We start from the raw sequence: 22,317 nt of genomic DNA on the forward strand, positions 1-22,317 counted from the left end.
GAAATGCTCTTAATGCAGCCAACAGTATGAGAAAACAGCCCAATGTGGGTGACCTTGAAGCCTGTGCCTGCACTACAGGAACACGGCCAGTTGGATGTTTTACTCCACACAGCCTATATCTTCATATCCAGGTCTGTTTCTACTTTCACAAACTTAAAACACTGGAGATAAAACACCTCCTTAAATGTACTCAACAGCATATAATCTCCCACGAACTCGAGTGGGAACTCTAAATAATCTCAATAGTGGAAAAGGCGCTATTACACATCTTCTGAAAGACTACTGAATGTTTGGATCAAAACACTGCGACGGAGAAGCAAGCACAAGCGATCGTGTATGTAAGCAGATGCATATGTACAATAATTCAACCGTCAAGCATTAAACAGCATATAAATCAAAACTGCCAAACATGACCTAATGAAATGACAGTGTGGTAGAGGGTTGTGCAAACTTTGGATGTGTTGATGGAAGTGATTTATTCCATCTGTTTTGATCATCAATCTGAATCTGATCCGGACGTAGTCTTTGACAAAAACTTGTTTTCTTTTTTTTTTCAAAATGTTTGCTTTTTTTAATGAAACTAAATACCCATATTCAAGTGTTCATAAAAACAGAATGCATGAAGCTTGAATAAAATTACATTTTTTGTTTAAAAGTAGAGGTGTATTTTTTTTTATGTATTACATATTCAGATATTCATACAACAAAAAATTATGGGGGACATGAAATTTTTGTAAATAATACTGGCAGTGGCTGGCAACACTGGTGGGGAAAGAGTTAATTTCACTTTTGATATGAAAGGGTCTTTACAGTTGCCAAAAAATGCAACTTTGGGGTATTTTGTTATCAAAAAAAAACTAAAACAAACAAACAAACAAATAAGCAAACCCAGTCCAGGTGACAAAAAGTAACACAAAAATAGCATTATGCATTACTTTCCATAAAGAGTAACTAAGCAACACAATATTCTAATGCATTACTTTTAAAATAACTTTCACAACACTGGTCATGTGTGCTGAGAGAATGATTAGTGACCCCTTGCTCATCTTCCATAATAAGGAAATGGTCTTAGAAAATAAAAAACACAAATCCCACACACCAAGGCCCTCTGGCAGGCACTAGATCATCTCCAAGAGTCTAAGTGGGAGGTTAGTTTGCTGGCATGGGATTGACAACAGACCTTCAACAGGAGAACTCCAACAAGCTAATCTATTTTAGCACTCTCCCACATCAGTTCCATGCCTTTTGTGTAGGACTGCAACAGCACACAAAATCCATAATAGTAATTACAGTACAAGTTAGAAATATAGCCACAAACAGCAATTATCGAGGTCCATGCACAAATGACTCATGTAGACTATATAGTTGAGATATTTTTCGAAGTCGAGTCTCTTTATGGAAGTATTATACCATGTACTATATTACAATATACAGAAATATTGTCCCTTGAGTTTAATTGGACAGCAATACATTCAGTTATGTCTGGCAACTTGACAAATATGTTTTCAGTTTCATTTGGATATATAAGAATAAAGGTAGTAATTTGGATATCTCAGATTTATTTGCAAATTTGTTAGACTTAGATTAGATAGATGCAAATGAATCAAAGCATTTTGAGCCAATGAATCAGAGGGATGAAAAATTGTTTCTAACCCTTAGGTTCCAAATGTTATTAGCATAAATGTGTGTAAATTTGAGCTGTTGGTAGCGCTAGAGTGTTTGAGTTAGAGACTCCCAAATTGCTGTGGTTAATGTCCAGATTGTCCTCTATCAGTGTGCCAAATTTCACATTTTTTTATGATATGGATCTATGGTCTTCCATAGACTTGATGAAGAACAATAAGAAATAGTTGCATCTCCTGTGCATTTCACATGTGTATTTGTAGCAAGGCATAAGTGACAAAATGTTGAAATGGAACGGTTGTGTGTTATTGGGGTGTACATTAGTGAAATGAACTCACATGAGGCTGACAAAAGTCCTCAAAGAATTTTGATTCATTTTTAAAAAGATATGAGCCAATATATATTTTTGGATGCGGTCCAAAGTGGCTAATTGGCCTGTATCTTTTGAGCACAGTGTCCAAACTGCACAAAACTTGGTACAGATGGAGGACAGGACATTCCGAGTACACATGCCAAATTTAATCAATTTCCAATTATAGGGTCTGCAGCAACCAAAGAATTGAACATTTCAACTGTGTTAACATTGACCATAAATCTTTTTAAAATTTGACGGTTTTGGTTATTTTCCCTAGTTTTCTAAACAGCTAAACAGACTCTATACTGCAGATAGTGTGTTATTTGGAAAGACTTCCATCTCCATTTAGGCTCATGTGAAATTCTGGCTGCATTAAGACATCGTAGATTGTATATAGAAAGGCTGTCTTCCCCCATTGGAAGGCTGCATGAGTTCAGTGTACTTTCACCTCAGTCCGGTATTGGTATGTTTTTTTCTTCTGCATGGTCTCCTTGACAGGTCTGGCAGCAGATCAGAGCTGGTTTTCTACTGGCAGGAGTCAGGGGAAGCTGATTTCCTCCAAAGCAAACAGTCATCTGAGTTGAGGCTTTTCACCGGACAAGTAGCACACGTGTTCATGAGCACATATGGAAAACGGGTGACTGTAGAGTGGAAAATGGAGCTATTCACACAATCGTCTTTATAAACCAACAGCAATTCCATGAGTCTTGTTTGTGCAGCTGTTGCCTCCATTGGATTGGAGGTTTTGTGGCTTGTTCCTCTCACAGTCCCCACATTACTCACCCTGATCAGAGTCACATTAGACATACCGATCACGTGTACCCTTCACGTAGCCCATCACCTGGAATTTACCAGGGTAATCCGGCCCTGACTCAAGCGAGGGGGCCGGAGAGAACTGTGTCCCTTGAGATGAGATGTCAGCCGCTCTGAGTACACATCCAGTGGGAGTGAATTACTGAAGTCTTTTCTCTGCGCCTGTGTTTCGTCTATAAGTGTGTGTGAGTATAACTGCAAGCGTAGAGGGAGCGTGTCTCTCAGTTTTGTGATTGTGAGGTGCAGACAGCAGCCCGAGGGTTTGCCCTCTCCTGCGTCGTCTCACACATCAATGCAAACACACACACAACACATTCTCCCACAAGGGCGCCTACCCTCAAAATCTCCCGCTAATGGAAGCCATTGCAGTTTTCAGTTGAGATTTCATGCACAGTTTCATGTAAATGTGATGCCAACAGACATTTCCTTCATGAAGAAAAAGAAAAAGAAAAATACTGTTCATCACGTCATTGCTGCATTTGATTCAGTCTAAATTGATTCTTTTTCACTGTATTTATTTAAAGACCCCATGAAATCAAAAGAGTTTTGGGGCAGTTTGTTTCTCTTATGTCAGTTTTGAAGTCATTTGTATGCTAATGTACCCCTAGAAGTTGACAGAACTCATTTTTAGCAGGTATACCTTAGTAAAAAAAGTTGTATATTTAAAAAACATACTAAGTATAGTTCAAATATATTAACATATTTACTGCCATGTCGCTCAAGGCTTACTAATATATATAAAAAAATTAACTTTTTTGGGAGTACTACTTGCGCAAATGTTTTTTTATTGTCACTATTGATGAGGACTGTATGATCTTTTAATAATTTATATATGTCTTTAAATGCAAGATATTTAAAGTTTACTTAAAATATACTTGCAATAGTTCCACTTTATCACAATCAAATATACTTTATATCTTTAGTTACTTCCGCACAATTAAAGTACATTAAGTACAAAATTAGTTGTTCCAGTTTAGCAGACATTAAGTGCACCAGTTTAGTGTACAAAAAGTACAATTGCATTTTTATTAAGTACGTAAATATGTAATTGTATTTGTAGTATACTTAGCATAAAATGTATGTATTTCAGATATATTTTAGTATATTTATTTTTCACTAGAGTATGCATTTAAAATTTACAGTCATGTTCTACCAGGAAAATGGACCAAGAAATATTGATTATATCATATTGCAAATAAACATTTTTGTCCATTAAAATGCCTTCTACAATAAAAAAATCCTTCCTCCTTAGTCATCAACTAACCTTAGTCTTTGGATGGTTGTGTGTGTAGCAGTGCTTATGGTCCGTGCAGTTTCTGTAGTTTTGTTTTCATTTATTAATAAGGAAACAGCATAAGTATGTGTCTTGTCATTTTTTCATGTTTATCCAGTCTGTAAATGTGACGGTTTAAATGCATTTTTGATTTTTTAATGAAATACATAGACAACGCAGGCAAGCATTAGCCTCATCTAACACATTCATCTTAAGAACTGTAGTGCCTTCTCTTGATATCACAGAATTGTTGAATTGTTGATTTTATTTAGATTACACATATTCTAAGGTATTTGGTGTGCAGCGAAGCCATTATTTATTCTTTTACATTATTTATGCTTTATGCTTATACCTCATAAAAATATGTTTTCTCATGAGGTCGGGTTAGATAATCTGTCTAACAAATATCTTGTTCAATTATTATTATGTTTGCATTTGAAGTCATTATTCACGCCTGTTTGAATCATGTATACAGTTTTGGACGCATTGCTACTGAATGCATTACAATTCTGTATTACTTCACCACAAATGGAAGAATTGCGTCTCTATGCCATTAAATTATTCATGGTTCAATAGTGAAATTATTTTATCTATAGCATTTTCGTGTTGCTGTGATTATTCAAGAAAAGTATATATGAGGTTTATGGAAGAAAACGTAAAAGAACTTGAATGTTTACTCATTTAAATGCATAAACTATGCACACGGAATAATCAGTCTGTCGGGATGTATCACATTATGCTATAAAATCATTTTCATACATGGCTGCTTCAGGTCGCTGTATCTCTGCATGTTCTATAGCACGACACAATCTGATGCATGCTGTTTGATATCAATCTCACAGGACCTGCTCCTCCGTGCCGTCTCATTCATTTGGCATGCTGCACAACAATCTGATTTGTTTGCTAATCGTGTCCTGTTCTTTATCTGATTGGTGCTCTTGCCTCTTTTGAATTGTGAAACTATGGCAACAGGCATCAGTGGGGCGGCTACAGGAACACACGAGCCAAAGAAGAAATCAGCCCTGTGCTGCAGACATTTCTGGTTTTGTATGGTTATTATCATCTACATGTGGAGGAGACAGAATTTAAATCATTTATAGATGCAGTGATAGTTACGTGAGCGAAATCTGTGATTTGCACGCGGCTCTTTTGTCTGAACTCCTCAAACCTTCACGCTTTTGCAGCAAATGTTCCCGAGAGTCCAGACGGCTTTTATTGAGCATGTTTGATGCAGGACTGATGTCAGCTCTGCAGGCATGTGCCTTTCATTCGTGTAATTATGTACACATGTCCCGCTTCTCATTTCTGAGCAATTTATTCTCGATTTCAATGAAAACATCAGAACAACTGAACTGAAAGAGAAGGAGATAGTGAGAGAGAAAGGGCGGGCGGTGTGGAGGAAGTGTGAATCTGCTGTGTGAGGCAAGATATCATCCCGCGTTGATTCATCACGTCTCCCTGCTGGATTGTGAAGGGCCGTCTAATGAAGTTCAGGCCGTCAGAATGAAGGGACTAATTCTGATTTAGCTGAGCTAATGAACTTCCTCTCTCCTGGTGTGAGCGGCTCATGGGGCGGCCGACAAACTGACGGAGAGACACTGCGAGACGAGGAAAGAAAGAGTGTGTGAAATGCTTATTTGGTGCATTTAAATGAAGCTTGTGTGCTCAGAAATTATGCTAATGCTTGGCTTTACGTATATCTGGTGTTGCATGCAAGCAGGAGATATGTTTAGGTCTAAATTTTTGGCACCGAAAGGTTTCCAAATGAAGCAGCATCAGAAGCAGCATTCATGAAAATGTGTATAAATAGCATGGCAAAATAAAAACAAAAACTCATGGTATTGATACACAAAAATGGACTTTGGCATATATATGACACGCTCGTATTTGGCATGCATATAATACGCAGTTTTCGCATACATACCCCACAACCCTAACCCTACCCATTGCGTAGCATATACACGTCCATTTTTGCGTATCAATACCACGAGTTTTCGTTCTTATATGGCGTATTTATACGCACATTCATGAGATCGGGTAGGCAGTATACTTCATCTTGGCCACATGCACATTGAAAGGGAGTGAAAACTGCAGATAGTTCACCCAAAGAAAATGAAAATTGTGTCATCATTTACTCACCCTCATATCATTTCAAACCTGTATGAGATTTTGTATTCTGTTAAACACAACAGAAGTTATTTTGAAGAATGTTGGCATCCAAACAGTTTCTGGTCCCCATTGACTTTCATAGTATTTTTCATGGAAGTTAAGGGGGACCAGCAACTCACACAGGTTTGGAACAACTTGTGGAGAGTAAATAATGACAGAATTTTAATTTCTGGATGAACGATCCCTATAAATCAGGCCTGGCTGTCCCACAAACGAACGCAACTCAGTTCAAATAAAATTGTAATATAAATGTAAAAAAGCTGCATGCTGGCAAAGCATATTTTGATGACCATATCACTGCTTATACATGCAGAGCTGGGTAGTAAATCATTACATGTAATCTGTCAGATTCCAAAAATTAATTACTTGTAATTGGATTAATTTACATGTTAAAATACTGGTAATAAGACTACAGTTACTTTTTATGCATTGCATGATTACATATTATTTACACAACAGCAATAATGTATTTTTAATTTATTGATTCTCCCTAATTCCTGTTTTTCATCTTTTAAATTAATCTTTTTAAATTTTGTAAAGTCCAGTTTTGTGGACATTGACACAGAGATCAGTTATTAGTCAGGTGGCTACACAGCATTTCACCACTGGATTTACAAAAAAATAATTTCAGGTTTAAGAAGTGTTTTAGCATTGCATTAAATACAAATTCATTTTTATTTAAATTATCACTCAGGCGGCTGGTTATTTTACCATGCATTACTTTTGTTTGTCTTTTAAACACATTAAAATGCATAAATTCACCAATCTGATCCTCTTTCACCTAATATATTTTCATTTGAAGTACCCCTACTATTTTAAAATAAATATTTTAATAATAAAGTACTACATTAGCATGTTTACGGTTCTCTGACATTGGTTATGGTCACATGACATGCAGGTAAGCAAATCAAATATTTTATTTTTTCAGAAAATGTTTTATTTTGATTCATTTTGAAATTGTTTTAATTTTTATGATTTAATTAATTAGTACCTTTTCAATTAAACCTCTGCAGATCCTTCACAAACCCAGTTTGGTAAACCTTGTCATAATATAATGTAACAACAAATGGAATATATAAATACTCTTAGATAGAGTACAAGATTATCCTATTTAAATCAATGTGAAAAAACGAGATAGGTCAAAAGTAATCAAAAAGTAGTCTGATTATTTTACCTGTAATGTAATGGATTACAATTAACTACAATTTTGTCATGTAATTTGGAATCAGTAACAGATTACAATTTGGAAGTAATCTACCCAGCTCTGTATACAAGCATCAACACTAGGAATAAAAAAAAAAAAAGTATTTTATTTGGCAAATACCCCAATCATGAACTGTGAGAATTCTGCTTTCCTCACAAATCTGTTTTCATAAGAATTCATGACTTCATGCCACTGAATCTAAGGTAATTAATGTATTAAAATGCATCCTCCTACTCTACATTGGCAATATGCTTATACTGCTGATGGTCTTTTGCTCCCAGTAAACACACACCTAGAGCATCTCCACTAATTTGAGAAGGAGAATGTGGGAGTAAATCACATTATTTCATGTTCAGCGTGTGAGAAAAATGATTCTTTGACTAGACAACTCAAGATGCTTTTGTCTTCATTAGACGTGAGATGTCAATCTGGCATGCAGATCACACTCAGAAACACTGAAGCATTCATAAATCAAGTATAGCTCAGACCCATCATTAATCATCAGCGTTTGATTTGATAAAGTTTCCTCTATAAAGGCCTCCTACACTATTTTCATCGTTAAATGAATAAACACAGGGTGGTCCCGCTTGAGCTACTGAACTCATGAGGGAAATCACACACAGGAGGAGGAGTCTACGTTTAATTCCCAGGGCTTTAATCACTGTTAATTTGGCTCATTATGTATTAATAGATGCACGACTCCCTCAGTGAGCTGTTCTCAGGTAGCCGTATAGCTGCAGGATCACATGCATCCATTGCATATCAGCCAATCCCAGAATGCATTGTGACAAACTTTTTATTTATTTTTCAAATATATATATATATATATTTTTTCAAACTTTGCTCGAGCTTTGCCATCATAGGAAAAAAATAACATTTTAAAATGTGCTAAATAGAAAGCAGTTGTCACGCTGGTTTTCTTTCATGTTCATGTTTTCATGTATTTTATTTTGTAGTTTAGACCTGTTTCCTGGTTGGTCGTGTGGTTCCTTTGCCCTCATGTGATCCTGCTATCGGTTGCTTTCTTCAATGTGTCATGTTCTGATTGGTTATTTTAGTCATGTGTCCTGTTCCTCATTTGCTGGTTTATGTCATGTGACCCTTATTGTTTAGTATTTATAGCCCTCATGTTCCCATTGTCTCTTGTCGAGTATTGTTTGTGTAACTCTCTGTTGGTGAGTCTGTTCGTGTTTTTGTTAAGTCAAGCGTTGTTCATGTTTTTCTCACTGTTGGATTTTTAATAAACCGCACTTGAGTTCATCACAACTCGCCTTCGGTGGAAAATCGCTACAATATGTTATATTATATATGCAATAGTTATATTTAAAAATATATATTTATTGTTTATAATATTAAAGTTTTGACTATTTATTGCCTTGGTGAAAATAAGAATCTTCATATATTTCTACTTATAGCCTGTTATTGATCCCATTGAGCAACCATGAGATATACGTTAAACCATTAGCTTCATCCGTGCAGATGAGGAGTATCATTTACTGTGTTTCTCTTGTTATGGCTTCTTTGAGCAATAAGGCAAAAACAAATGTACAGTACAGTTACACTGATATCTAGAGACCATAATATCATCTTAGAGGTTGGCTCTATTGAATTGGGCCAGTAAGCAGCCATGCAGACAACATAAGAACCTCCCAGCAATGCTCTGGCAGTCACCCACAACACCCAGCATCGTGAAGGTGACTTTTGCACAGACTAACCAGTTTTTTTTTATCTGTAAAAATTAAGTTTTATGTGTGTTGTCATCGGTCTGGTGTTGTAATTGGTTGCTGTAAGTGCGTTTGAAGATCCCGTCACAGTTCACTCTATGCTAAATGCCATCTGTGGCCACCTGTGCTAACAGCTCCTCTGGGGTTTGATGGGCTGCAGCTGCTCCCATGTGGCAGTGCAAACACATATGCCCACACAGACCTTCAAGATCAGACCAGCTCTGATATCACCCATAACATCCACTCCACTGTATTGTGCTTTTAACACAGCTTATTTCTCCCTTATACTTATTCCAGGGAGTCCATTTGATCACATTCTAGCTTTACAAGTAAAAAAGGAAATATGCACAGTAAATCTAGCCAGTATTGTCAGCTCTGACTAGGTTAGAATGTGAAATGTAGAGTGTAAAAGAAACTTATTCAAAAATATATAAAATAAGGTTGTGATATTAATGTTGACTTTGTTTGCAAAATCAATAATTAATTCAAGGATAATACAACATAGACGCATGTGCTTAATTGACCAACACTGAAAGGGAAGACGGTGAAACGTTGGTATCAAACACGATCAACTGTGATTAAATTTGATAAATAAAAACAAAATTAAATGCTGATTCAACCTTGATCCCTGACATGTATTCACTGGTTAAATGCCCACTGTACAGTTTTTCTTTATTAAATTTTTTATTTTTTCAAAATTGTATTACACTGTAAAAAAAAAAAAAAAAAAAGCAGAAAATTCCCAGCACCTTTTAATGTTAAGTTTACAGATATTTCCTTTAACCCTAAAACAGAAACACAGAAACAAAACACCAGTGAAAAAACAGACTTTTCTTAAGATTGTATCTTATTTTTCCTGGACAGACAATACACATAATGACAGGGGGGAAAAAATGCTTTTTATGTATTTATACATGGTTTATTAAAATTATAATAATTTCATGTTGTTGTAAGCCAAGCCAGATCCTATTTTTGATTTGAAATACTCTTTTTATTTTGTAATACTGTATTAGGTTATGAAATTAAAGGAAGTTGAAGTAGTAGAACATTTCTCAATTGAAACAATAAAAAATCAAATGTATGTATATTAAAAACTAAAAATATTATTAATATTTTTTTGTCTGTTATGAATAATTTTTATTGTTTTAGGAACAATAGAGGAAACGCGTGATGATTCATTCAGTTTTAGTTTGTTGGAATTCATGAGTAAAGAAATACTAATTAAATTCAAAGGGAAAATTATAGTTTATAATATTTGGACCATATTACTGTCACGGTGCACACACGAGGAGGATACAGGAACACGAGACGAGGAGTAAACTCAAAATAACAGTCTTTAATGAATCCAAGCAAGACACAGGACCACCGGGGAGTAACGAGTAGACCAGACGACACAAAACTGATCAGGCAGGAGCTTAAATACACAGGCTAATTACACAAACACAGCTGGAACAGAATTAACTAATAATCGCATTAAACAAGGACAGGAAACAAACCAAATAAGGACACAAGAGGCGGGAAAACACAAGACACACACGGCGGAGGACTGACAGATACATTGTGGCACAAAGTTATTATTAATTATTATTATTTTATTTATTTATTGTTAGTGTGTTTGCTGGGAATGTTGGTAATAAAGTATATACTTTTACAAATATGCAAATCTTTGTTTCAAATCCTGTAAATGATGAATCTTCTAAAAGTACAGATGACAGACATGAATATTTAAATAATGAACAACTAATGATATTTCAGTGTCTCATGTTTATTCTTAATCATGTTTTATTAGAAGCGAATTTAATATGAATGCTTAAAATATACTGCAAGTCATATAGGCCTGGTTTCACAGTTTTAAGTTAAGCCAGGATTAGGCCATATTTCAATTAGGACATTTAAGTAGCTTTTATAAATATGCCTTAGATAAAAACATTACTGGAGTGCATCTTGAGGCAAAACAATAAATCTGACATATTTTAAGATCACTCAAGTGCGAGTTTCTTTCAGTTGAAATAGCCCTGACATGCATTTTAGTCTGGACTAGGCTTAAGCCTTATCTATGAAACCGGGGGATAGTGTGCTTGCATTGTGCATCTTTCAGACGTTTCCAGTGACACAGGCTTGTGTTTGTGTTTTTCTGTCTTTTCCCAGAGGAAGGTCTCATTCATGAATGTAAACTATGCAGTCAAACCTTCGACTCTCCAGCGAAACTTCAGTGTCACCTCATCGAGCACAGCTTTGAGGGAATGGGCGGCATCTTCAAGTGTCCCGTCTGCTTCACAGGTACATCTTTATGTTTGTTTGTGTGTGTGTGTGTGTGTGTGTGTGTGTGTGTGTGTGTGTACTGTATATGCAGAGCAACACTACAGTCACTTTTAATAATACACAACACTACACTTTTAATAAAAACAACAGTCATAGTTGTTTTATTAATTAACAACTGTTTTACACATTTTAGAATAATAGTAAAGTCATCAAAACTATGAAATAACACAATTGGAAGTATAATTTCATGCATTTTAGTAAACATTTACATTTTGGGGATGAAAGAAAAACATGAATTCCGTCACGTGTGTCGAGTCTTTGGACTGCTGGTGTGGTATTGTGACAGTGAGTGAGAAGAGCAGGACTGTGTTAGTGGATGTTAATGTTAATGATCTGCTCTGTCTCTGGATGTGAAGAGTGGGATCAGACCCCGTCCTGAGAGGAAAGCGTCTCATCTCTGGTGTCAGCAGAGGTTAACTGTCTGCATAATGCAAGCCCAGAGCTCACAGAGGCTGTTTGCTGCTCAGTGCTCAAAGCTTCTATTCAAACTCTTTCAACTGTTGTTTAAGTCGGGCTTTCACAAACACCTGGACGTTTATGATGGAGCTGCATTCAAACTATCACGATTCATAAAAGTTTGTTTAGGAACTGGATCATTCAAATCGCTCAGATTTCACAGTACATACGAAAAACAGTCATTATTTATTGCACTCATTATCTTTACCATACATTTGCAAATTCTGAAAAAAATATGGTCAGTGTCAAAATTCTGTGGGTCTGTAAGTAATTTTTACATTGTCTTTATATGCAATTCAAAAAATTATTCAGCAAGCCCTGAATCATATCTTTACATCAACTTGAAGCAAATTTATTTTTTAAATTTAAACAAAGGTGCAAAACTCTGTAATGTACTTTTGAATTGTCAATGACAGCATAAAGTCATCCAGTACAGTATACTATTGACCGTAGGTCAACTCATTTTAATAAAACAAAGGGTCACACTTTATATTAGGTGGCCTTAACTACTATGGACTTGCATCAAAAAATAAATACAATGTATTTATTGTGTTCATACTGCATTGCAAAAACTTTTGCTGCTATTGAGGTGGGATACGGGTGAGGTTAGGGACAGGTTTGGTGGTATGGGTAGGTTTAAGGGTGGGTTAAGGTGTAAGGGATGGGTCATCAGTGTAATTATAAGTCTAATTACATAAATTAATTACAGATGTAACTACATATAGGTATTTTTAAAAATATAAGTACAATGCAAAAGCATGTATGTACACAATAAGTGCATTGAACCAAATGATTAATTTAAATGTAAGTACATAGTAGTTAAGGCCACCTAATATAAAGAGGGACCAAACAAAGTTTTAAAATTTTAGAAAAAACAACAACATGATAAATAAAGATGATTTTATAAAATGAATTTAAAATGACATCTGCAGTTTCTACAGCAGTTTTCTGTCACTGCTTCACAACCTAAGCTCTTAATACTGTAGGTCTGTATTAAAAGGTTTATGCTTTTCTCCATGGAGAAAATCCATCCAGGGTGTCCTTGTTTCAAAAAAGGACTCGGGAGCGATAATATGTATAGAACTCTAAACCTTAAGATGCAGCTTATACAGTCCCTTTATCTTGATGTATTTTTCTTCTGCCGCCACAACAACATGCTTCATTTGTCTCTCTCTCTGTCTTTCTTTGCTTCTCTCATTCTTATTGACTTGATCTACAGGGCTTTTTTTTTCATTTTGGCTTTATTTGGTGTTGGCGCTTGACAGACAGGTCCCACCACGTCTCCTTCCGCACTCATATTGATCATGCAGCAGAGAGAGAGAGAGAAAAGAAAGCAGCTCTGTGAGGACGGCATCCGCACTGCAGAAAAAATGACAAACATATGACTACATGCGTCACACAAACATCCCAACACTGATCTAGAGGCATTTTCACACTAGATCACATTTTGGATCAATTCATTTGTGCAGAAGTTATTTTCTGAACTCGGATTCTGCTTGAAAACAGTAGCCTGGGGTTTGCTTTGAAAGCTATCCAGCATCAGTTGCGTGAGTGTTTTCTAACTCACCTTGCCAACAAGCGCAACTGATGCCCTGCAAACAGAGCAGTGAGTGTATTTTTAATGCTGTTGGTCTCTAAAGAAGTGGCTTTCAGCAAGCACATCGCTTTCTTTGCGTCTCTTGTAGTGTATTTCCAGCAAAGAGAGGCAAAAACACCATTCTGTGCTTGTTCAGTTTTGGTAGTAAAACAAACAAACAAAACAAAACATCCTTCTCTTGAGTGGTCATTTATACTTTATACACAGCGATAAACAGCCATTTAAAAAAAAATAGATTTTTTTTCTTGTCTATTAATATTCTTCTGGTAGGCTCTTCGGTCCATGTTTTCATTTAGCCTAAATGTAAGTTACTGTAAGACTGGAAATTTATTTTCTCGACCCTAAAATACATTTTGAAATATACCTTGGTATATGAAGGTTGAACCTAAAAATATTTTTAAATTAAAAATCTATTTAATTGAGCTTTACTGTTTTCAACATATATATGGCATATATTAAAATATATTTTAGCCAGAAAAAAAAAATCTGAATGGGTCAGAGTCAAATATAACGTATTTAATATATAAAATATAAAACGCACACATGGGGTTGAAACTAAAACAGTCAAATCTAGTGTGAAAACAGTCTGAGAGTCAGTTGAAACATTTATGCTCTTCACTGAGTAGAATATGATGGCCTCTAAATTCAGCTCGTTCTGTCAGGCCTCTACAGGCACAAATAATGATCGCAAGTAATAGGATTTCCAGTTATTATTTCAACACGACCAGTTTTAATAGAAGTGTTTGTTTCGGGACTGCAGCCTGAGAGAGTGGAGGCAGGAGAATGAAGGAGTGCGGATGGGGAAGGACAGACGCAGCGTGATCATGCAAAGCGAGGGAGGATGAGAGAGGAGCGAGGGGGGGGGGAGGAAAAAGAGGAGTCGAGGAGCCATCCAGAGACAGCGGGGAGATGTCAGAAGTGTCGCTCTCGCGGGACGCATTTGACAGCTATGTGAAGTCAGGCAGCCCGCAGCTGAAAGTAGCTCCGCTCACCCTGGAGGAAGCCGAGCGCAGAACAAACACTCTGCATGCCACTTATGAGCTTTTGTCTCACTTTACACAACAAAACACTACAGTTTTACACTCAATTGTGTGCACAATAATGCAGCCTGGCCTTGGGTTTGTAAATATGTGCCCATACGTACAAAAAATTACTTCTTGTACAATACATTTAATACAAATAATATCAAGTAATAACAATCAAAAAGTAACTATGCTCAAATAATTAATACGCTTTTTAACATTATACTTTTCAAATCACTAATTGGTTCCTTACTGAGTTATTTAAAATCCTCATTATAAACAAATGTATTTGAATAAATAAAGAATCCCATAATCCCATTATGCACATTTGTGATCCTTGCTGTAAAGTGTGACCTACTTGATGTTTGTATGCACGTTATTAATGTTATATAAGTGTAAAAGACTTTTTGGACTTTATTTAAAATGTGCATATTTTAAAAAAATACTTGCATTTCATAACAGTTGTAGCACATTCATCAAACTATCAATCAAACCACAAACACTCACATTAACATTTTTTTGTGAGAACAGAAGAACTTACTGCACTTTCTGAAAATCTTTGGCAATATACAATGGGACTGTAAAGCCAACTGGAACATCTTGGCAGTGAGTTTTGTACAGACACACACTTTAGTCCTTCATTTGCTCACGTTGGACACTTTGTCTCTTGACAAACAGCTCAATTAAAGCTACTGTAAAGTAAAAATCCCATTCATTGCCTCCATAGAGAATTTGAGTTTTAGTAATAAATAAACATTTAGCAATATGTAAAATGTAGCACATATAAACCATGGAATGGAAATTTCGAGTGTCTTTTTTTCCTTATTATGACATGAAACAGATTTTTGAAAAGTAGGGCTTGGCTTGGTTTTGTCCATTGGGAAACGATTGGATTGTAGAAAGTGTAGTCGTTTGCAAATGACTGTGATCGTTTCATGTGAGAAGGACTGAAGGTCTGACCTTACTGGCCAGCCCTCACTGACACGTCATGGTGAATTCAAGGGAATGTTAATGTTTTTGATGAAAGACTATGAGGGCGTATGCTTATGTTAAACAAAGGAATAATGATGATGATGTGCAGCGATAAATAATTTATAATAAACACTGTAATATTTCATTAAAATATTAATGGTCAGTTTTGCCAAGACAGAATCATCCTGATCTTGTTAAATATTAGCGTATGTGTCTGCTGAAGCCATTAGTGTAAGTGCAATTTCATAAAAAAAAAAAAAAACCCGACATCAACTGCATGGTGAAGAACTACAGTACCCACAATCCCACCAATCATTACCATGGAAACAGGAGTGACCTCAAAAGTACTGTGGTAGCAGCGTCTTCTGCCTCTGATCGGTGGATCTGTTCTACAGATCCAAATTTAGCTCCATTTGAGCGTGAATTAAATGTGTGTTTTCCCATTATTAAACAACATTGGAGTTCAGGAACCCAGTGTGCAGGCACAAATATAAAATAGAGATATTTAAGAAAGAAAATATAATCAGGGTTTTTCTGTGTCAGAGATACTGCGAAGATATTGGATTTGAGAAATGTGTATCATAGATTGTAGTTTTCTCCTGTATGCTCAGAAAAGGTTCACAGAAGACTTTTTATGATACTTAAATATGAAAACTTCTGTAAATGTTCTGCAAATGTTGGAAAAGTGTGAATCCAGCAATGGCCCTTAATAAATGCTCCTTTACATATGATGTTATTTATGAGCCTACAAACATTAGTAACATATCAAATGATGTAGAAATAGGTCACACTTTATAGTAAGGTTCACAAATGTGCATAATAGATACTTTATTAAAAGTAATTCATGTTAGTAAGGAGCCCAGAAACATTAGAAACACGTGGTGGTTTCTGCTTTACAGTTAGTTTCAGGCTGAAAAAAAACTAAAAATGCTTTACTGCTTTTAAGTAACTTTAATAAGGTGCTGTTCTTTGTTATTTAATGGTAACTAATACATTAAGCAATGTTAACATGCATCTTGAATGTTAAGACTTGTAAATTAATAAATAAGCACAAACCAAGATAAATTAACATTGTTAAAAGGAGTTGTTAGTTCATGTTAAATGATGCATTAGCAATGATAACAATTGAAGTCATTAATATTTTGAAATGCATTGGTATATGTCCAACTTTACAAAGATAAACCCACGGTAACACTCTAAAATAAGGTTCCATTTATTAACAATAGTAAAAACAAAAACAACAAAAAAACATGAACTACAGATGAAAAATAACCCTAAAGCATGTATTCATCTTGGTTAATGTTCATGTCAGCATTTACTAACACATTATTGAAATCAAAATTGGTATCTGTTAATATTATTTAATGGACCTGAACTGGCATGAATTAACAATGAACATTTGTATTTTTATTAACTAACGTTAACAAGGATTAATAAATACTGTAGCAAGTGCATTACTTAATGTTAGTTAATGATAATGCATTAACCAGTGTTGACTAATAAATTGTTATCCGAATGCTGTATGGAGATGTTGCTCATTGTTAGTTTTGAATCATCTAATGCAGGGGGTTTCAAACCTGTCCTACAAGCACCCCTGCCCTGCACATTTGGTATGTCTCCCTTATCAGACACATCCAATTCAGGTTTTGCAGTCTCTACTAACGAGCTGATGAGATGAATCAGGTGTGTCTGACAAGGGAGACATACAAAATGTGCAGGGCAGGGGTGCTTGTAGGACAGGTTTGAAAACCACTGATCTAATGGATTAAGGAACATTAACAAATACAATGTTATTGTAAAGTTAAACTGTAGTCTGCCATTGTAGTGGTAACCATTCTCCAAATCACGTCCATCGCTTTCTCTCTATATTATCGCTCAGTTATGCTCATATGCAGGATCTCAAACCCACAGATGCATGTCCAGATCGTTGTACCTGTGTAAGTTTAATTAGAAGACACAGATTCTCATTGACCCTAATAAAGCTTGCATGGTAGCAGTGAACATCAAATTTGGGTCTAAATCCACACGGTGGCATGAAGGCAAAAGTTGTTTATCCCCTCGTAAGAAATTCAAATGAAGACCAAAACTCACTCTTTACCTCAGAGACACGACTCTGTGTGTGTGTGCGACTAGCCACCCTTAACATATGGGTCTCTAAAAACAAACAGCATATTTGAAGTACTCCTGTGAGAATAACTGCATGCTCTCTCACACACACACACACACACACACACATTCAGCAGCTCTATGGCTTAATTAAAGCACACAGAAGCACTATGTGTTTTAAGTGCCATTTCAAAGATTATATGTGACTGAAATCAGGCTACGCATAATTAAAGAGTCTGCATGAATATTAATAATTTCAATATAATTAGCACCGTTGACTAATAGAGACTGTTTTTGCATGTGGAAGGGACTGCAGTTCCTGTGCTTGTTTATGTCCCTACAGTGGCTCTAAATAAAGCCCATCATTATTCCTCACTGTTCACTATGACTCAAAACACCGACCGCTGACCATTCTCCAGCCTGCCAAACCCTGGATGCTTCCAGCTGGATGGTGAATCAAAGCTGCATTACATTCGCAGAGTGTTTTGAGCGAAAGAGTTGAGCGCAGGTGGGATTGGTTCCCCCGTGATGCGAAGGACTGGAAACATTTGGGTTTCCCAGCATCTTGATTCACTCATTCGTGACAATGCTTCTTTCATATGCTGCCAAACTGTAAAATGTGAGCTCGGAAAACAGAACATGTGTCTTTACTCAGTTGATCTGAGTAATATTATGAACAAAATAACCAGAGAGAACTTCATCAGTGTCCTCGTGAGTGTTTTACCATAAACACTATACTGTATGGACTGTATAAATACTACTGTAAATGTTGGTTAATCGTTTTCTTACTGTATGTGATCCATTAGAAAAAGGGGGTCTGAGAGATAAATGGATAGAATTTGAGTTTGACATTATGATATTCAAACAAGATTGGCTTTGCTTTCTGCATAAGTATTTTTCTTATATTTTACTGTTCGCACAATGCCGATCCAAAGAAAAAAAATGTGTTTTATATTATTTATTATAACTACTTTCCACATTTTTAAATAAAAGTAAAGTCATTAAAACTTCAAAATAACACAAACAGAAGTATGAGAATTATGCAATGATCAAAAATATACAACAAATCTGTAAATTTGTGATTCTTTTTTTAACTTTTATTCATCAAGTACACCCTAAGTTAATGAAAAGTGACAGTAAAGACATTTACTAAAACTAAAAAATCACTTAATTGGTGTTATTTTAAACTTTGTATGTATCAGAGGATCCTGAAAACAAATAGTCTCATGATTTTCACAATATGTAAAGCAGAAAACTGTTTAAATGCAGCCTTGGTGAGCAGAAGAAATAATTTTAAAAGCATTAAAAGTTATTTGCAAGACTTACATTTGTCTACAGAACTCTTTCTAGAAATTAAACACAGGCCTGTGTCAAAAAGTTCTGCGATGCAAACTGGCAGTGCGTATGGAAAGATGTGACTTTAATGCATGTGTTGTGTCTTGTTGCAGTATTCGTGCAGGCCTGTAAACTGCAGCAGCACATCTTCACCGCACACGGGCAGGAGGACAAGATCTACGACTGCTCACAGTGCCCGCTGAAGTTCTTCTTCCAAACCGAGCTTCAGGTGAGACCGTCTGAGAATTGCTTGGCAGAACAAATAAATCATGGGGAGGAAATTCGGCTGTTTTGTAGATGTAACATTGGGATGCAGCAGAAAGGAAATATCATTGCAACCAGGCACTTAACTATGTAATATTGTACAGTATAATAATATATTTCTTTAGCAGCAAGCTTAAATGAGTTCATTTATTTTAAATGGGTGAAAATCTAATACCAAATTGGAATATGAGAAATACAAATAATTATCATTATTAACCAACTATTAACTACGACTTTTGCCTCAATAAACTCTTCATTTGCTGCTATTAATAGTTAGTAAGGCAGTTGTTACGTTTAGTTATGTGGTAGGATTAAGGGACCAAAAATATGGTCATGCAGAACAAGGCATTAATATGTGCTTTATGAGTACTAATAAACAGCCAATGTACTAGTAATATGCATGCTAATAAGCAACTAGTTAATAGTGAAAATTGGTCCCTAAACTGTTACCAAAACCTTTTTTTTTTTGAAGGGTTTAGGACTGTGCATGTTCTTGTGATGCTGTCAGCCAATCAGTACTGTCGTTGCATCCTTTTCCTGCAACTTTAGAGTAATTAGTCACATGGCATTTACAGCTCTGCTGATTTACTCCAAAAAATGAGAGCAGAACTGAGCCTGTGAACCGAGGTGGTGGATTTAAAAATGTGTACTTCCTTATCAGCTAAGCAAGTGCTGTTGAGCAACTGCATTTTCCAGATTTCATAGACCTCTTTAGCTGATCGAGAGCTGTGATTTTCTCATATTCATTTTTAAACCTGTCTCCTCCTTATACCATCTGCTTTTACCCTCAATGTTTTTGTCGGCCTTGCTCTCAGCATTCATTTTCTTTCATTGTAAGAATAAAAATACCTCAACTGTTTCAGTAATAGCTATAAAATGTGTCAAACCAAAGACAGCTAAAGATTTAAAAAGTTACTTGTGCTTAAAATGATACTAATGTCCTGGCATGTGCTTGCATATTTTTCTAAAGAAATCTTATCTTATACCACTTTACCTTGCACAGTTAGTTAAAATGAGTATTTACACCATGTTGGTGGATGTTTAGACATTTTTTGATATTAGTGCGACACTATGGCAATAAAAGCATCTCTTTGGTCTTTACTGTGGACCTCTTTATGCAGATTCTTAACTTTTCTGCTGTGATGCATAAACCCAGCTATAGTGAAGACAGCAGTGAATTCTCCTGGTAGACAATGAGACATATCATTGATAAATAAATGGGACAAGTTATCCACACATAAGTAAGCTAACCCTTCCTGGGACAGTACCTTTTTTAGTGGTTGCAGCTCTCTTGGGAAATATGCTAGATATTGCTTGTTATAAATGTAATATATTTTATATGATCTCATACATGTGGAATTTCAGTGTTGTCTTTTACTTGTTGAATGAAAAAAGACCCACAGTTATTTACAGTCTTTGCAGTTTATTAGTGTGTGCTGATGAACACTCAGAATATGGGAGTATTGGTAAAACTTCATTGTAATGTGTCCTTGTTACACATTACATATATTTACTATAGTATAGTTTAACTATGCATAATTACAAGCAACAATAAACAAAACTCTAAACCTATATTAAGTACGTTGTTAATTAAATTGCCCGTATTATGGATTTTTGAAAATGACCTTTCATGCAGTGTGTAACAAAATGAATGAAAACATCCTGCAAAGTTTTAAATCTAAAAGTTCACCGTGTATAAAGTTATTGTCTCTCAAGAGAAAGAGTCGACTCTGAATCATTGAAACGAGTTGTTTTTTTAAAACGAATCCCAAGCCGTTTCATGTTGATGTCAACAAGAAACATTAGCATATTTCCCGCCCATTAGTTCGTCTTTTTGCATTGGTCTGAATGAAAATACAAATTCATTCTTTGCCACTAGGTGCCGCTTTTGGAGGGTAAAAATAGCTTTTTCCCGGTAACGCTGTACACAAAGCAGCACTGCGCTCACAAATGCTGCTTTATCAGGCATTACAGGCGAGATGAGATGAAAATGAGACCAACTGACCAATCTGACACAGAACAGCCAGAGAACCACACCAGCCAATCCCAGCGCACTCCCTCACCAGAATTCTAATCACATGCACCTGTCTCACATCAGCACACTCATCAAGTTGGCTTTATAAGCAGATTCATCACCTCACTCCAACTTCCGGTCTCGTTTACATGCATTGGACTCCTTCACTACGCAAGACTTCTTATCAAGTATATTCCTTCAAGTGTGATTTCCTGTACTTACCTCCTGTGTTCTCTCCAGCGTGTTATCCTCATCCTCCATCGTCTCCTCGTCCTCCTCGTCTCTGGTCTAGATACTGGTGTGGTCTCTCTCTCCATCCCATCCATCCACGATCTCCTGGTCCTGTACGACAAGCCTACCATCACCTATACCTCATCAAGATATCCGAAGTTGTATTGCTCTGAATACTCACCTGATCCCCTGCTCATTCTGCTGTGTTATTCTAATAAACCATTTAACCGTCCTCTCTTTGTCCTGGGTATACTTCCGTAACAGAAGACCGGACCAAAGGAGAAGGATCGCCGGCAGAATGAGTAACCCTGATCCGTTCCAGGAGATTGTGGATAATCTCAGACGGATTCTAACCACCACTAGTCCCGCTACCACTTCCGTCACAACAACCACAACTTCTTCTCCGTCTCCTGTGATCGTTAGTCCCATGGCCAAACCGGCGCCCTTCTCTGGTCTGGCGGAGGAGTGCAACGGATTCCTCCTTCAGTGTTCGCTGGCCTTGGAGATGCAGCCGCAGTTATATACCACCGATAGAGCTAAAATCTCGTTCATCATATCCCTGCTGACTGGGCGAGCGCTCCAGTGGGCCGAAACCACCTGGGCTCAGGCTGGTACAGTTATTCAGTCTCTAGATAACTTCATCGCTCATTTCCGGAAGGTTTTCGGTAGACCCGCGGGAGATTCCTCAGTGGGTGAACAGCTCTACCATCTTCGACAAGGTACCATGTCTATTAACGACTATGCTCTTAAATTCAGGACTCTTGCTGCCGCCAGTGGCTGGAACGAGCGCTCGCTACTCACCACCTATCGGCAGGGATTAGAACCCAGTCTGCGGCT

At 36.4% G+C, this 22,317-nt stretch overlaps 1 protein-coding gene across 2 annotated transcripts in view; it reads left to right on the forward strand.

Annotated features, from left to right (window-relative positions):
• Positions 1-22,317, forward strand: part of LOC306846248 (zinc finger protein 521-like) — a 96,899-nt gene that overhangs the window by 61,917 nt on the left and 12,665 nt on the right. For both annotated transcript variants that reach the window (XM_079379480.1, XM_079379479.1), the window contains exons 5-6: positions 11,310-11,441; positions 19,085-19,200. In XM_079379480.1, the coding sequence (XP_079235606.1) occupies positions 11,310-11,441; positions 19,085-19,200 (248 nt within the window). The remainder of the gene's footprint in view (positions 1-11,309; positions 11,442-19,084; positions 19,201-22,317) is intronic.

This window comes from Barbus barbus, assembly GCF_936440315.1.
Source record: "Barbus barbus genome assembly, chromosome: 26".
NCBI classification, from domain to species: Eukaryota; Metazoa; Chordata; class Actinopteri; order Cypriniformes; family Cyprinidae; genus Barbus; species Barbus barbus.